This window comes from Lissotriton helveticus, chromosome 5_1 (genome assembly GCF_964261635.1).
Source record: "Lissotriton helveticus chromosome 5_1, aLisHel1.1, whole genome shotgun sequence".
Taxonomy (NCBI): domain Eukaryota; kingdom Metazoa; phylum Chordata; class Amphibia; order Caudata; family Salamandridae; genus Lissotriton; species Lissotriton helveticus.
The window spans coordinates 1261368051-1261386407 of NC_136065.1; the positions used below are offsets into that span (position 1 = coordinate 1261368051).

Genomic DNA, 18357 nt, shown 5'->3' on the forward strand with positions numbered 1-18357 from the left:
TTACAGAGGCTATATATTGTTTTTTAAAGGCTGGGGAGAGTGAGAAGCGAGCCAGGCAATTCTTGACAATGTTGCTCTGATTAGTAAATCCCTTCTTTATTGGCAACTCCTAAGAAAGTGTAATACAGGGAAGCCAATATACCGCCATTTTGTGATGGTCCTTCCCAAAAAATGCCATCTTGTCGACAAAAAAAGTCCATCCAATCTACCCAAAGGTTGCAAATACTGCACTGCCAACCAAAACCAGTCTGCTCTACACAACCAAACCCCACTAATTCAGATGTTGACCTGTCCACCCAACCACGGCTCATATTATCTACCCAGCAGATGCCCATCTAAAGGAGCCTTTCTTTGACCCGTTCTTTGCCAGACAAAGGTTGAGAACATCACAATGACATGTATAATTCACACACAGAGGGAAATACGTTTCTGACTCGCACTGAAGAAAAAGACCTCTAATCCATTTGAAGATAAGTAACAAAGTTTAATAAACCTATTTAAAACGTATATATATTTTGTGGCTTTTATGTGCATCCTTGGGTACATGCCTTTAAAAAGTAAATAATACACATATTTGAATAAAACAAGCCTTCTCTCTTTGTACATATGCTATTCATCTCTGAAGAACACTTAATTCTTAAGTTTGTTTTCTTGTTCACCATTTGGGTGAGGAGGTCATTGTTCCATTCCAAGTCGCACATCCACATTTACAAACGTTTTCTGACATAACCCAAGGAGGTGTAGTATATACAAGGTCTGTGATAGCGCTTCTATTCAGAATAGAAAGTTCATAGTAAGGTTGTGCAGGTTTTCAGTCCAGTCAGCGTCTAAAAATATGTAGGCATGAGGCGCATACAGACCATCAACATGCCTCAAGGCAGAGAAATCCATAATGATCTAGAAGGTGGAAAAGTCAGTCTTTCTGTGAGATGCACTTATGGATCCACTTATGATCTTTAATGTACAGCAAATCAATGTATCTTCCAAGCTCCAGTCAGGTGGAAGAAGGTCCTACTTTCTATGGTCCGTGAAATAGATGGAATCAGCATATCTGGTTTCAAAGGAAAAGTCTAGAATTTTTTCAAAATTTGATGAATCAACGAATTCATATGTCTGTATATTTCCTCAATGTAGGAAGGGATGATTCTTAAAACAGACTTTTTTTTTGTACTGTGGAAGCTGAGCAATTTTTAAAAGCAGTTTCAATGGGACCACAGGTACCGGCAACACCTATTACTGCAGATATGTAAAGGTCATTCTTTGGACGAATGTTCGCATACGGCACAGACACCATGTTCAAAGGTCACAAGTAGCCTTTTCGTCTAATAGGACCTGCAAGGCCATCCAACCTCAGACGTCTGGATAATGCAGCAAAGCAGGACCGGCCTTATTTGCCTGAATTAATTCTTAGCAGACTCCTTGTACTGGAGAGTTCAGCATAACCGGGCTCTTCTTATTGGCAGTAGACTGTTAGAGCATCTTGGTGGTTTCCACGAATAAATGCGATTGGTGGATCTAGGTCATGTGACAGCATTTCTAGCCAGGACATGTATAGGGCACTGGGACAGGCTGCTTTCTTAGCCACTGGAAGACTCCTACAAGAATAAAAGATTACATTAATATTCAGCACCTTTTCAACCTGCTACAAAGATGCCCTAAATACATGTACCCTAGAAAATTTTTATTTATTTTTATTTAATGTGCAATATATGATTTACATGTCAAAAAATGGCAGCAGGTTTGGACTTGAGGTCAAAGGGAAAGGGTCATAGTGGAAATCACTAAGAAGGCAAGTGTATCTGTAAGAGGTAAAAACATTTGATATTTGAGCATTTGGTATATAGGTTCAACTTACATGATAATTATTGAAGCATCCTTGGATTTCTCACGAAGGATCTCATTCAATCTAACCTGGCGTCCTGTCTGCAAATATAAAAGGAGAATCTTTAAGAACCAGAACTGCAGGTAATTGATTAAGGTAAAAAGAGTATCGAAGTGGCATGTTTCATTGTTCAAGACATTATAATTACTGGTAGCAGGAAATACTTCCCCGATTCATGTCATTGCCTGATAGTACAGTGGAAAAAATGTCAATTACATATAGTGTGTAAGACCACTTGACGATTAGAAAATCATTCCAATATTATCCATAAAATTCATTACAACCCTGGGCAATGTGAACTTTCTAATACTGATCCTAAAAAACATGGCTATACTTGGTAATGTAGAGCCAATTCTAACTATCCTTTGGGGGCTGACACAACATGTCAATACTGCGCGTTGTGACATGCTCCAGGTCTCTAACAGATGCCCTACCTTATTGAATATAGTGCATTGTTAGCATGGGGATGGTACTGTGCTCATGATGATACTATATTCCAGCGTTGGCGAAGGAAGAATTTAATTCTGCTCACAGCACAAGACAGAAGCATTAAGATTATTGGTGCCCTGATTTTTCATCTGACAAATTTGTCAGACATTGGGGCATTTTTCATGCTGGGTTCCTGTACACATTACCACACCGTAGAGTAATCCTTTTTGCATTAATAATGATTTTCCTAGGATCGTCGGAGAGCCTGTGTTCAGAATGGTAGTGTAGAAATAACTAAAGATTTAAATGGCTTCCTCTAAGGTGAGGTCACAGGAGGGATTCTGGTGGGGAGGAGCTCTGTATGCAGTTCGGGTCACACCGTCCCCATTGCTCTTGAGGGCATCTGGATGTTCTTCTAATCACTTGACGGGCACCAGGAACATACCTTTATGCAATGTGTCTTGATATCCTGGTCTGAGATCCTCCAGGGGGCATCTGTTTTCATCTCCTCCACCCACTCGCTGCATCTCAGTCCATCGTTCAGCTGATAAGGGGCCACCATGTCTTCAAAGATCTTTAGGCTGCAGCAGAAGAATGAATGTTAAATAAAAGCACCAATGAAGACACAGCCAAGGAATCTCCAGAATGATGCAATCAAACCAAGAGTGCGGGCTGAGGCGAGGTGAAAGCATGAAGATGCCCTCAGCTCTGTGATCGGCAGCTCCGCATCTAACACAAGTCCGGAGAAGGACACACCGCATGGGTGTATGAGGCGTGTAAACAAGACAGATTATCAAATGTCATGTTGCTTCAAAAGCAGCAACCTCACTACTCAATAGTCTGATATCCCAAGGCATCCATGTGCCTCTCTATACCAAGCTGCGCTGATACAACATAGAACGAGAATTGTTTTCTTTTACTAAGAGGTACTACCGTAGGTTCTGCCTTACATAGCACTTTCGCCTAGAGGGTTTACAGACAGCGTTTGAACGCATTTAATGCCACGTTATTATTACATTTTTTTTCTGAGAACAATGCCCCTAAGTAGTAAATGCTGACTGAAAGTAACTTTACACCTAGAGTCTTATCAGGAGATGTCCTGTTCTGCACCTGCCTGCACAGAAACAGACTCGACCTGCTGAAGAGTGTTAAACATGTGCTAAACAAAATGCAAAGATCTGAAGATTAAGGCAATAGGGAACCCCCTCATTCTCTGAAAACAATTGATAGCCAATGAGTCACTCTCAAAGTTATGTGATGTTATGCAGAACACTGTCACCAGTGGTCCCTAGGCACTGCTCCAAATGATCAATTCAGAACAACCTCCTTATAAATCAACAAAGGCTTGTTTCAGCAGCCAGGGTCCCAGCGTGCGAAGAAACTGCTGTATTCTGAAGCTCGGTGATACAGAGAATCAATACATCCAGTATCTGGAGGTTTGGAGTTATTGACATCAAAGGACTCGCACTCCCAGCAGAAGAGGGATCTGGGGATCACTAATTCGGAGTAACCAAGCGATTGCAAATGTTACCGTGGAGCTCATGAAGAGAACGGGGGCTGCTCGGTAAATAAAAGAACATGCCCTCCAAACACCAGTGGGATAAGAAATAAGGTAGATGTGGAATCTTGTGATCAATATTCCCAATACGTTGGGGTGCATGTACAAACCGTTCTCACTTCTCTTAACTTGGTGGCATTTGAAGGCAGGTGATCCAAAGTGCCATTATGTGGACTTTAAAAATATAGAAGATCCAAGTGTGACCATCTATAACGCACGAGATCGACATGCCACTTTTCTAGAATACAGAGGATGAACATTCTTAATTTGTTATTGTACTGCGATCAGTGTCAACTTCCATGTGTTAAGAAGCTTCTCTGATACCTAATAGTGGTCAAATACCAGAATATAGGAAAATGCACATTTGTTCTCTAGACCAGATATGTCTGTTTTGAGGTACTTCAGCTGGAGTTGGATTCCTGGAGAAACATCTTGTAGCACTTACTTTTTGTCCTGTGGTTTTAGGTCGATATCAGGGAGAACAATGACTTCTTGGAACCCTAGTCGGAACTTGGATAGCAGAAGCTGCATCCTGCAAGCAAACAGACAAGCGTCAGGTTGTGTAGTACAATAGAGGCTGAAATAGTCAAAAAAGGAGATTTACATATTGTCACAGGACACAGATGTGTATCGTCCAGGGTGTGGTCCGTCAACACTACCCAGGGCAGGGTGAAACACTTCTTCAGTGAAGAAAGCCTCTCACATGGAAACCCTGCACATCCCTAAGATTTTGTTCATTGATCAAGTAGATGTTCATAATGCTGCCTCACTACAAGCGGCAATTGAGTGCTTCACAGAGTAGAGGCTATGGATGCAAGGCAACAAGAGCCCACTTACTCTTTGCATTCTTCCTCCATCTTGTCCACATGTCCGCTAATGAAGACTCGCACCTTACATTTGCTCCACCTCTTTCTTCGTGTCAGCAGATAGGGTATCAGTAGGGTCAGTCCTACAGGAATAAACAAGGAAGAATGGCACTCTTAGTTGAAGCCAAGTTAAAGCAGGGATGATTTATTGGCATGCACCCACCTCTTATATGAAAACTGTGATACGCATGTGTCCGTGTGTGAATTGAGTATTCATAAAAAATGCTGCATAAATGATCCACAGAGGAGAAACATCATGCCAGCTCAATCCCCCATGTCCCCCCTCTTCTTTCAAGTGTCCTTAAACCATGCTTTTGATTGAAACGTTCAAAAACAATAATGATGGAGTTCAGGTTCCTTTGCCTTTTTGGTAGAGGTGTCTAAAGGTGATAGTCGCCCTTCAAGTTAAAACTCTGCTGTCGCTAGTTTTGTTGATGTCATAGAAAGAGCCAAGCCAAGGCTTAGTTTGTGAAAAATAATTGCAGGCGCCCAAATTGTTTTGAGGAGCCATCACCCACTTTGCATTTCTATGTTTAGTCTTAAATTTGTCAAGATTGAAATTTATGACCATCAGATTAGGCAAAGGGTGAGGGCAAATGTTTACATATTTACTAAGTTCGCCAGTCACAAGTCGTGTCTTGCAAAGAGCAGCAATAAACATACGTTTTGGTTAATAAATTAAGTTTTACATGATTCATAAAAAACATCTATCTTCTTGAAAATACATGCTATACTGATCCTGCGCACAGTGGTAGCCCTTAATATGTAGTAGTAGTGTGGATAGTACACACATGCACACCCTCTTCCACAAAAGGACACACATCCATATCTACACTTATTCACACTCATCCATTCGCAATCTTGCACTCATACATCCACCATTCATAAGCACACACATATACGCACACCCATTCACAGAACGCATGCTGACATACAAATGCATTCATACATGCACACACGTGCCCAAACATGTTTAAAAAGTACTTAATGGGCTGCAACGGTGATGGCGGAGGCAATGGGTAGCAGGAGTGTAAAGCAGAAAGCACTGGAATCAGCTGGACGCCTTGAAGTGGGAAGTGTAAAATGGAAGATCTAGCCACATCCTCTCACAGGCTGACCTTGTCATGGGCCAATGAGAGGACGACCTTCCCTACTTCCTAACAGAGTGGGATTGGGTCAGGGAGAGTTGCTGACCCCATAGCACTCTGTGATGAAGCATCATGATAGACAGTTAGCCCTGGGCACTACAGGGCTTAAAGCAGTAGCGCGCAGGCCTTGACATGATGAGTGTCTACCAGGCTGACCGTTGCTCAGCATGACAGACACACATCATGCTTTGGAAATGGAAGGGCAAGGCTGGCCCATCGGCCCTTAATAACACGCCACTACTGCCTGTGAATGAGAGATGCTGTCTCTATTACACCTTTTGCTTTACCTATTAGTTGCTGAGGGTAGCTTACACTGCAGCCAGTGGTGAGGAATCTGTGGTGCACGGCAGCTTGAACTTCTGTAATCCATGACGTTTGTCTTGATAAGGCCTTAGCTGTACTATTCACGTATGGTGGCTGTGCCCCTTTCTTTAGACACTGCTTATTGTATTCAGCCATGTCTAAAGAAAGGGGCGTGGCCGCCATTAAAAATGACAGCAAGACATGGGGTGTTTTTACAACAAAAAAAACATTTATTTGTGAACTTCACAAACAAATGTTTTTTTTAATATGATGAGCAGAGTCTAAAGAAAGGGGCGTGGCCACCATTAAAGTGCCCTAGCATTTGCGATAGTTTGAGCTATTGCCAATATAAATTTATGTGTTGGTTTTCAAAACACATAAATAAAAGGCGTTACAATGCTAATAGCTTAAACTCTTGCAAATGTTAGACCTATTGCATTGCAAATGCTTGTTTTATTTACCAGTGGTGCTGGTAAAATACTGTCAGCCAGTATAGCAAAGCTCAGCCAGACTGTGACCATGCAAGGAATTTAAAAGTGCTCTGTTCCTGTAAATTAAGCAGTGGTGGTGCCTACCAGCAGCTACCAATACAAATTAAGGGGGTCATTATGATGGCGGATTTTCCGCATACTCCGGGCCGGCGGAAGCCACCGCCGGCCCGGAGTATGCGGGAAATCCGCCGAGGAGGCCTGAAAGACCCACCGCCAAATCAGGATGGCTGGTGGGTCTCACAATGTGTCCGCCGCTTTTCCGTCGCGGTCGGAAGGCGACCACGGCGGAAAAACACTAACATGGCTGGCGGTGCACATATGGGGGGTACATATGGTACCCCCCTGCCTTTGCGTGCAGCGGCAGGCACCGCGCGGTGCCTGCCGCTTTGTGCATGCAAATGCACAGCTTACGTTTTTTACATTGCGGCGGGTGCTGCTTCAAGCAGCACCCACCGCAATGTAAAACATACAGGATGTGACCGCCAGGATGGCGGTCACATCCTAATTGCCATGGAGGGACCGCCGCTGCCCATGCGGACGGTCCCTCCTACTCAGGGGTGGCGGACGGACGCAAGTCCGTCCGCCATCCTAATCGGCCCCTAAGTACTGAGCCCAGACTAATGTTAAAGCATGGATCATCATATCCAAAGTTCTTGCTTGTTGTTACTTTCATAGAAACTAAATGTGAGCTTAAGCAAGTCTCTGCTTCTACAAAAGCTTCCCTTATGTATGAAGAAAAACACTAAACATTGTGAAGCAGCCTCAAGAGAGCTCTTCTTACAGGAATCTTTACATGATAGTATGTTAAATGTGTCCTATTTCATTGAAAACCAAGGTTTCATTCATCAATTTTATCAAAACTTTATTGATATATTTGCTGCTGTGGTATTGTCTAAATCCCAATCTTTGTTAAGAAACTCACTTTAGTAACCAACTAATGTAGCTTATTTTCCCTCTTCTGTGATCCTACCATCAAAGCAGAAGCCAAATCAGGCACAAGTCATATAGCAGATCCAAGTGATGCAAGAGGCTCACTGTCACCCGCGATTCATTCATTGCTATATTATTTCACTTTTCAAATTTCACAGGACTCAGTCTGGAATGCCATTTGTAAGCAGTTGATACTCAGAAGTATTTTCAGGGCTCTCCTTTCCTGTGTCTGCTTTTGTGATCTGGTTTGGTGCCTTGATGGTACTGAGGCCTTCACGAAGAGCTGTTAGTTGCGGATGAATGCAAACAAGACTAATATTACCATATTCAATGTTAACCCTGAACCCACATGATGTTTGGCTTGATCAAACGTTCCTTCTTTCAGTAAGTCAACCACTGTGCAAGGGTAGGACAAACATCCAGACCTGCTTTTCAAAGTCAACATTATCTTGCTGTCCCAATTACCAGCTCACTTCTCATTGCATACTCCCAAACATTCAAGGAGATAATGCAGAAAGTCAAGCAGTAGTTGAAAAGAAGCATGCATAGCAGACAAAATCATAGGACCGAATTTCTCTAGGTGGGCCCGCATTGTTCCTACTGCCGAAATGCAGGTTTTGTACTGTTCTTTGTCAACCAATTTAAGTGTGACTAAGCTTCCAAGTCATGATTATTATCTTCAGTTAGTTGTTTCTTGGGTGCTCAGGGGTATCTTTTGTAACTGTGATTCATAAATTAGTGAAGCACTCTATACAAAAACAGAGAGAATGGACTTCATGATTAAAGGCTGTCTTACCACCATCGTCAAAGAGCCAGTAGATGTCAATGGTTTTCTTTCCCTGTTTTGACTGGAAGACAGTGTTTGCCTGTTCCTCTGCAGCTTTCCGGGCCTCATCATCCAAAGATGCCTCTGAAATGAGAAGATATGCAAATTCCAGGGTTGAAATAGAAAACCATTGAGGGCCTTTCTTGGGAGAAGGCCCACACTGCTATAGGATATGCCTGGATGGACCAGATTATAACTTCTGTCCTCAACAGGACACACTAAGATGAAGGTTGTATGTTAAAGACTTGCAATTCATAAAAGTTTGGGAGAGAGAATGTAGATGACAGAAAAGAGGGTCAGCGAGAGAGAAACAAAGTTACACCTCCAAGACATTCTAATAGTAGAAAAGAGACATAGTACACAATATAATGACTGTTGCATTATCACAAGATAGAGATGTTAAGCTAGAGAATTCAAGATAGAGGCTACAAGGGAAAGTGCAGAGGTCCCTGTGTAGATGGTTATGACTGTATCAAGCTACTGAGTTACATAATAACTGAGGAAGGAAAGAAAAAGGGAAGGATGCAAATCAATCCCTGCTTGATCAATGAAACAAATCACGAGCGTAACTATAGTGACTCAATGAAGAGTATCATTATCAATGGCAGAGTACATTGAGCAGAACTCAGAGGTTGACCGGAAGGCCCAGTCGCACGAGCTAACTGCTGCCAGAGGCCAACTAGAAGCGAGGTCTGAGGTCAGGTCTGCAGCCCTTACTTGCCACACATTGGATTATCTCTAAATCACAAGAGGGGCGACAGAGCTACGGATGCCAGGGGCGTAGCTTGACCAGTAAGATTGGGGGTGTGTGAGCTTTAGATTTTTCGACAGTCAAGATGGCATATAACGTTTAAATACATTATGTGGCAAGCAGAGTGCATGAGAGGGGCATAAGCGGCAGAGGAAAGGAAGAGAAAGGCGGATTGGTAGGAGTACTAAGAGAGGCAACACAATATTATGTAAAATAACCAATATTTTTTAGAACTTTCAAAACGGAGAGGGAGAGAGTGTGTGTGCATTTTTCTCTGTGTGTATGTAAAACCTCCTGCTGAAATCCGACAGACACCTCACCATACCGAACTGAAAGCACCAGTGCCCAACTATTTTTCGCAAAATACATTTATTGTGGGGGGTAGGGGGGTGTAACACCCCAAATACCCCCCTGAAGATACACCCCTAGCCATACCTGTCTTAGCTGGATCCTTCTTCTCTTCCTCGTCAGAAGTCATGTCATCGTCTGAGTCTTCGAATGCTGAGTTCACTGGAAATAATGACAGAAGAGAAGAAAATAAGGCTCGTGAAAGCCAAGAGGCCGGCATAGCATCTGCAGTTCTGTGGTTCAGGCATATGCCCTCATTTCTGACCACAAAAGAAAAGATACGGGGGCATATTATCAAGGCGGGCGAAATGAGATTATCGCTGCTTTAGCGGGCGTTTTTGGCCGCAAAGTGGCAATAATTTTATCGCCCTATTAGCAAGCTGTCGCTAACAGCAGTTATCGCAAATATCAACAAAACCTAACGCCTGCTCAAACCACTTCTTAGCCTGTATATCCAATGGGAGGTGGATATTCAGGTTAAGCCCCTATTAGCGATAATGCGTGAATATCACTGTATTTCCAGCGATGTTCACACATTACGCCGCTATCGCCGGATATTTTATCGCATTGCATAATAGCATGTTATCTCTGCGATAAAATCCGGCGATGCGCGGCGATAAAAAAAATGTCACTAAGCTCATTTAGCGATAAATATCGCTAGTTGTTGATAATATGCCCCACGGTTATTTAGTGGTTGTTTATGTAGTTCAATAGCTTTTGGGATGCAATGCGCGCAACCAGTTTACTTCTTGAAGGCCAGCAGGGCTTGAGGCTTCCCAGAGTGTTAAATGGCAGTGCATAATTAAGGCACTTAGGGTCATATTATCAAGTAAGGGCAATACATAATGGGCTTGATTATATGCCCTTGTAAATTTCTATAGAAGCCCAGGTTAACACCAAAATTTGGGCTTCTATGGGAATTCACAAGGGCATATTATCAAGCACATTATCGACGCTTTAGTGGCAGTTTCCTGCCGATAAAAGCTGCGATAATGTATCACCCTTTCTTGATAATATGGCCCTTAGAACGGAAATGGTATAATGGTGGCGAGGTCCGATGGAAAGGAGGCTGTCAGCACCCGGTATTCATCCATGGAGACTGTCTTCCAGTATATGTGTTTACATGAGAGCATTCTAAACCTTACTGTTTGCACTGCAGCAGACGGAGAGCATCACAGGCCGCTAGCAGCACATTCCAACAGATACACAAAGGTCTAGGGACACACAACCCTTGTGAGGATGTATAGGATGCTTTTTTGTTTTTTACAAAATGGGTCTTGTAGTTTAGTTTGAAGGTGTTAATGTAGGTGATGACCCCAGAGGTAAAATATCTCACAGTATATGTGCACCTGGGAATGCATTATGCTACGGATCTGCCACAGTACTTTAAATATCCATGCAACTCTTTGTATAAAATAAAACGATAAGCAATTTGATAATTATGTTTGCATGCTGCCAGTTGCCTCTGGTGTGCGACTATGGGTTCCTGCGAGTCTGAAAGCGCTCGCTCAACGTGCCTGTTTGATGCTACTCACCGTGAGACTGAACTACTCTGGACATGTCCAAGCCGTCCTTCACCTTCAGCAGGCACACGCCGTAGTTAAAGTCGAAAGCATCGCTGCAAAAGAAAACAGACACTTGAGGGGCATGACGTCACAACTGCCTGGCCTCCCCAGGTTGCCTTCCGCCATCATTAAAGTTGCTTTCCTCCATGCTGATATAGTCTCAGGGTTGGCCAAGAACGCCTTCCGTTCACACCCCTGGGCAGGGTCCTGTGTGCGAGCCCCAGCTCTTGTTTGTACAGCAATCATGCTGCTGATTTGCAAATAATGGGCGTTGTTGTTGCACGGGTTATGGATTGCAAGGAGCAGAGATACATCGCAGATCAGGCCACCTTGCAGTGGCCTGCACGACTAGGAATGCGAGGCCAATTGTAAAGCGGACCGTGAAGGCCTCGCTGCCCCCTGCAGGGCTACGAACATTTAATATCTGTGCTCATTATAGCACTGTGAGGTGGCTCGAGTGTATGGCCGGCACGCAGGGAGAGCGCATGGATGTCTCAGCTTGGAATGTTCCATTACCTTCCTGGAAGAGTTGTAAGGAATCTCTTGGAACGTGGAGGGGTCATATGAGGATGTTTCTGCATACATAGAGTGGGAGGAGGGGAATGAAGTGACAGAGCTCGTGAAACAAGGTCTGAGAATTGCGCAAGCACCTGCTGTTGGAGTGCGGGAAGACAGGGCAGGACTACCGTGGCCTAGGAATGCACACTTACTGTATGATTCTGACGTATTCCTCCATGCTCTGGGGAGTGTCCTGCTGCCAGCTCCTCTTGTAGCCCATGATGAGGGTGTTGGGCTTCAGCCGTCCCAGTCCTGACACCTATGGGGAGCAGATAGCATGGGTATCACAACATTCTATGTGTATCTTACTGCCTGCTACTTCATGTGCGCCTGGGGGTTGTTCTTTGGACTCACTTAGCGTAGCTTATATTGCTGTGTGATAATTAGAGGGCTTAGGTAGAATGATGCAGAAATGTGTGCATCCTTCTGCATGATTCTTGTGCAATAAAAGCATTTCTGATATAACTATATATGCATCTACTGGATAACTACAACAACAACAGTAATGATGATAATGATCAGTGATTATTTTGTTGTACAATGACTGCCGGTGCCCAATGCTCTGCTCAATCCACTATCGGAGCATTTAAATGTCAGCACACCTAATGCCAATGCTGCTTAGTCTTGAATCGGCCTCATGGCTCTTCCATCCACTACCAAACATTCCCTGCCCCTTTATCTCACTCGTCCAGATTCCGCTTTCTCCATTTACAAGTTTTGTCAGTTCATCATTAACAGCAGAGCGGCCTTGCCCTTCTACCTGTTTATGACTCAGGAAGAGTGTCTGTCAGGCTGAGCAAAGGTCAGCCTGACAGGCACTCTTCATGGTCTGGTCAGGAAGCCAGGCGCTGTACTTGTGCTAAATGAGCAGGTGCCTAGCTGCCTGAGTGAAATTTGCCGAGCTAAATAGTTCACAGTGACCTTAACCGCATCGCTGCGGCGGCTATTCCGCCGCAGCGCTAAGGGACGGGGCGGCCACGCGGCGGGCGCATGCTGGTGACGGACCCGCTCCATCACCAGCCGCGGTTGCGCTGTGCTCATGGCGGAGCGGTTCCGTCATGGCCCCGCCCGCTCAATAGAACGCCCAGCGAAGGCGCGGAACCCGCGCCGCGCAGGCACGGCAGCCGGGCCATGACGGAACCGCTCCGTCATCAGCACAGCGCCACCGCAGCTGATGACGGAGCCGTTCCGTCATCAGCATCGAAAGGGTTAACCCAGCAAATTCTTATGTGAGCCTCCTCATAATAATGAGGAGCAGTGTCACTGATAGACTTGGACCTAGGCGCTTCAATTTTAAGCTCTGGAGGGCCCAGGGCCGAGTGTCTATTGTGACGCTTGCCACAGAGTGGGGTGGGGTCAGCAGTCCCACGTACCCTATCCCATTTAGCAAATGAGAGGAGATGGAATGATCTTCCATCCACCAAGAAGCAACTCCGCCACCCATGATCACCATTGCGCTCCTGTATATATCTTTTTTTAACGGTGGTTGCATGCAGGTGTGTATGTATGAATGTTTGTGTATTTGTACGTACACGCATACTGTGAACACGTGTGTATGTGTGTGTATGTGGTGGTTGTGACTTAACCCTGGGTTGGTAACTCAGCTCCGGCAGGGGAGTTTGCAGATTTGTACCTACTTCCCACTACATTGAGAACGCAGAGTTTAGGCAAAACTCCCTCGGTGGCCGAGCGGAGATAGCCAGCCCCTCCATACTCCCAAATTAATTACAAATTAAGGCACTCACCTGCGTGGTTGCCTCCTCCTCTGCCTGGCCGCTCTCCTTCCTGCTCCTCGCCCTCCTTCTTCTATGAAAAACCCTACTTTGTACGTCTTGACCATGCGCACATGCAAGACATACAACATAGGAGTTTTTTCAAAGAAGAAGGACTGCGAGGAGCAGGAAGGAGAGCGGTCAGGCAGATGAGGAGGCAAAGTGCCTTCTTTTTTAATTTTTTATTAATTTGGGAGGGGGGGTGAGGGAGCGGAGTGGAGTTCCACTGAGTTTTTTCAACTCCGTGGAACTCCGCGTAGAGAGGCACTATGACAGCTCCGCCTACCCTTAGTTGTGAGTATGTGCATTTTTGTGTGAAAGAGTGTGCAAGTATGTGCCTTCCCCACCCAGTTGCACAATATGAGCCGCCATTAGGTCTTTCCATCTTCCTCTTCCTCTTTCTTTCCCCATAGTACGTATTTTCTCTCTCACTTGTGATTAGTGTATTTTTCATTAAAATAAGTGCCGTTCCCCAAAATTGAGTGCCAGTGGGCACCACCAGCAACTGCTGGCTCAAATTAAGCACTAATGATGATGCAGACAATGATATTAATAATAATGATAACTCTCATTTGTATTATTAAGAATATTATCATTATTATTGTTGTTCTTATTATTATTACGTTATGAGAATGGGAATACTATCAACAGCAATAATAATGTTATGAGTATTCCCATAATATGGATTCTTCTTCTTCAATTATTATTTATTATTCTTATTAATCTAATTATTAATATTATTATTATTATTATTACGGTATTCATCATCATCATCATTCTTACCATCATTACTGTTGTAGTTCTCCAGCAGATGCTGATGCACCGTGTGTATTCATATACTTATCTTTATTTAAATAATAATAATTATTATTATAACAACAATAATATTAAAATAAATATGTTTCTGTTGTTATGACTGATGTTGTTCTGGTTATTACCAATTTGGATATAATTGGCATGTGAATGCTGCTTACCTGCATGAGGTTCCTGGCACCGGCTCTCAGGTCCTCTGCGGTGATGCCGGTGTAGAAGGCGCGCACCTTTCTTTTATTCAGCCACTTCAGGTGCCCCTCAGGGTCAGTCACGTTCTGGCCTCCCTATAAAACAGAGATCTGTAAGAACCACGGGCAATGCATACTAAGTACTTGTTGCTTCCTTTAGGAGATTGTGCATGCTTGGGGTCGTACTTTGGGTGCTGCTCTGGGCGAGAAATAGTATCCAAGTGTGCCAATGGGTGTTAAATATTTAACATCTCCGTTTACTAAACTAGGGGTCACTCATCCCATTGGTAGGCCTCGCCGTTTAAGTGGATGTGCAAAAAACGACTGTGGTGTCATCTAATAAATTATCTCAAAAAATGGCCAGACACTAATTGGCCAAATGCCTCCTTGTGGCCAGTAAAGTATGGCAGCCGCAACAACCAAACCAAAGAGCAATACTTATTACAGCTGTAAAAGGTTAGGCGTACCCCAGCACAAGATAAGTGGGCGTCTCTTGACTGGCTCGAGCCTATGCAGCTCTCACTGACACCCACTCAATTGGCTGCCAGTCACCTAAATAAGGAGAATATAAAGGGGTTTCGTCCCAATGACGCCAGGTAGGACGACCACATATTATCATAAGAAAAGAGAACCTGGCTGTCAGTTTATCGTGCTGGTCTTTATTAAAGCAGACAAAAGCTTAGACCCATAGGTTCATAAGTCAATTGTGTCTTATTCACAATGCTTTATCCAATAACACATTTTCAGAAAGCAACCATTTCCTCCTGTCAGAGTCAAATACATATCAGTTACACAACAACTGTGATTTTAAAGTGTACATATAAGAAACAATGTGCAGAAAAAACAAATGTGGCAGTAAACCAAATACTAATGAATAAACAAAATACACTATTACACCAGCAATATTTAAAACAAATTATACAAAGCAGTTCCTTGAGGCCCTATGACTTGGTGCAATTTTGGAAACCTGCTGCTACAAGGGATGTATGCTACTCTATGGGGTACATATTGAGTTCAAAGTCCCTATAGAGGTTCAAGGCATCTCTTAATGCCCTTTGTAGCCAAATATGAGAGGAAATGCCAACGCGTTTCCAATCCCGCGTGGAGATCACAGGATTTTCATCAGGGCAAATGCACGGTGTAACCTGAAGTTGTGGTCCTCAAGGACAGTTGTTCTTTTGAAACGAGACTGAACATCAAGGTTGTATCTCAGAAGCTTCCAAGATAAAACCTTGATGTTCAGAAAGTCAGTGATAAATGACAGCCAGGTTCTCTTTTCTTGTAGTAGTCACCTAAATAAGAGCACCATTTCAGCCCCAGGCACCAATCAATGACAGCCTTTTAGGTTTAAGCACTCATAGGACACCACCCCACACCCTACAATAGTCTCAGTCCCCCACAATCCGCTGCAGCACCTCATATCGCCCATCCCCAGATACTGTCTAACAAACCAAGCTTCTTTTCATGAAAGCAACCACCACAGAATCCGGGCTAGTCTTGTCACCAGGCACCTCGATATGCGGGCATTTAGTTGTACCACACAGGCAGCACCTATTAATCTTTCTATCTCTTGTAACATTGAACTAACATGGGCATCCATTTTACCTCACACCCTGAAATTGTCAGCCCCTATGGGACCTGATCCAACATAAGGTGAATTCGTACATTTGTACAGCACACATTCAACCTGATAAGTCTCCTGGCACTGACATACCGGATGTTTATTATTACATAACTAAATGACACTCATGTTATCGATCTCAGAAGCATGAAAAAGCTGAGAACAGCAGCTGGGATTCAAGCCTGTGATCATGAGTGGATGCATTTGCCCACTAAACCACCAACGCCGGTTTCCAAGTATGTCTAATCCTCTCTGCTGTCAAGACAAGCCTTGAACCACCCACTCAGCCTACTGCAAACTACAGGGCACCCAGATTGCCCCAAACCCCTTTCAAAATAGGACCCAGCCTATATCGCTATGAAAGCTGGTTGAAACAGCAAAGTCTCTGAAAGAGAGAAGTTTACAAAGTATCTGCACCTTGCAAATTCCGGGGTGACAATTACAGACTTTCATAAAATAATCAAGTTCTTCTCTGCACTTACCATCACCACATTTCCACAGATCATCAAGCTGGTATTTTTGGTAACTGTCCCAACAAAATCAACAAGTGCGGGTCGAAAATTGGGGGGTCCAGTGAGAACAAGGCATTGCGGCCTAGAAAAGAACAAGAACACACATCAGTGAAAGCTGTCCCCGGGGTGGGAGAAGGCATAAGTCTTAAAAAAAAGCAGGGGACTAATCAAGTTAGGCAGTATGTAAGTGACATCACAGCGTGTGACATTACGGCAGGTAACAACACACATGGCATCACAGAAAGTGACAGCACAGGAAGAGGTATCACAAAAAGTGACATCAGATCTTAAGACCTCACACATATGTTTAGCAGGTCTTTTATGAGTGCATTTGAGCCCATTACGAGATTTAACAAATCAAAGCTGATCAGTACTTAAGCTTGTGACTTGAGTTCCCTACTTAATGGAATTAACAGCAAAAATGTGGATAAAGTTTGGTGTCTGATTACCAACAGTATACAAGTGACTATTTGCTACAGACTGGGCATGCTAAACTTGGTACCAAGAACAAAACACAGTTCATGCAGTGCATTTAAAATACTAGAAACTGCAATTGTGAACAACAAAAACTACAAATTTTATTAACCGACCTAAAATGCCAGTTGCAGGTTACACTTGATATCATGATAATGGCAAACCCTATTTCCTTAGAAAACTACAGTTATAACTGGATATTTTGCACATATATTAGTTCAGACATTATTGACCATGCTTTATTGTCACCAGTTGTTTAACAAAAGAAATTGGTAGTTAGTGAGACATTTTGCACCATGGAATCGCTAACATGTGAGTAACAGAATCACTTTAAAAAATCCAGTGTGTCTGGCATCATTTGTTGTGACGGGCTGCAAGATCTACCATTCTAGACTGAGTATAATACACTTGGTGATGAAAAGTCAACCATCTGTTAACATAAGTCAATGGATTTCAAAGTGGAGGAGGAGGGCCCATGAGATCTATGAACATTAGGGAAGTAAGACATGGAACACCAAGACAGTTTCGTAAGGGTGACATTATCAATTTCGATGTGCTCAAAACTCTTCCGTAGTCACTTGAAGTCACTGGTAGTGCATTTATTGCCCTCAAAATAGGTTGCAGTTGTTCTGTAATCTTATTCCCACCATTTTCATTGTAGTCTTTGAAACCTTCTGACATGAGTTTTTACTTAAGAGAGAATCTCCTGCACAGGTCCATTCACTGACACAAACTACACAGAATAAAAATGACGTGTGTGTGTATTTCTATGAGGGGCCTGCAAGGAGGGTGTTTCTGCAGCCATAAATGTAGCCAAGGACCTTAGGTACATGGACGACCAGCACTTATCGAGCACACATAAGGTTTCCATGTCAGACCTAAGAGCATAGTTAACAACAAAGCTACCCTGTGTAATTGTGTGAAGATACAATACACCACAAACTTTGCAGCATCGATGTAGTAGGTAGGTGTGAGAAGGGAAAAGATCAATGCCAACCATACCCAGGCAGGGTGAAACTTGTCAAATTCTAGCACAGGATATCCAGCACTTATTTCCAGAACTACAAAAATGGCCATACCAACACTTCTGACATTCTGAGAATGCATGCATATCTCTTATATGCAGGGACTTAACAAAGTCAAAAACATGCCTCTCTTAAGTACCTGTAAAGTGATAACAAGCTGTGTGCCTTTGTTTCCCCTCCATTACAATAGCATCTAAATGTGCGGGTCTGGGTAGGTCCCTGCCAGGATTTTTGAACAATAAAAAGCCTGATGGCCCATTAACTTCGGCCTTTGTTTTGGGCTCAACTGGAAGCTGA

The 18357-nt window shown here is 43.5% G+C and overlaps 1 protein-coding gene across 1 annotated transcript in view; it reads right to left on the reverse strand.

The window, feature by feature from the left end:
* Positions 1-459: 459 nt before the first annotated feature.
* LOC144755279 (solute carrier family 12 member 3-like) overlaps positions 460-18357 on the reverse strand; it is a 43791-nt gene continuing 25893 nt past the window's right edge. Inside the window, exons 16-26 of the mRNA XM_078644050.1 lie at positions 16532-16643; positions 14402-14524; positions 11808-11914; positions 11068-11150; positions 9620-9694; positions 8404-8517; positions 4707-4818; positions 4315-4401; positions 2757-2892; positions 1856-1923; positions 460-1595 (exon numbers count right to left, since the gene is read on the reverse strand). Coding sequence (XP_078500176.1) covers positions 1454-1595; positions 1856-1923; positions 2757-2892; positions 4315-4401; positions 4707-4818; positions 8404-8517; positions 9620-9694; positions 11068-11150; positions 11808-11914; positions 14402-14524; positions 16532-16643 — 1159 coding nt within the window. The 3' untranslated portion in view covers positions 460-1453. The remainder of the gene's footprint in view (positions 1596-1855; positions 1924-2756; positions 2893-4314; positions 4402-4706; positions 4819-8403; positions 8518-9619; positions 9695-11067; positions 11151-11807; positions 11915-14401; positions 14525-16531; positions 16644-18357) is intronic.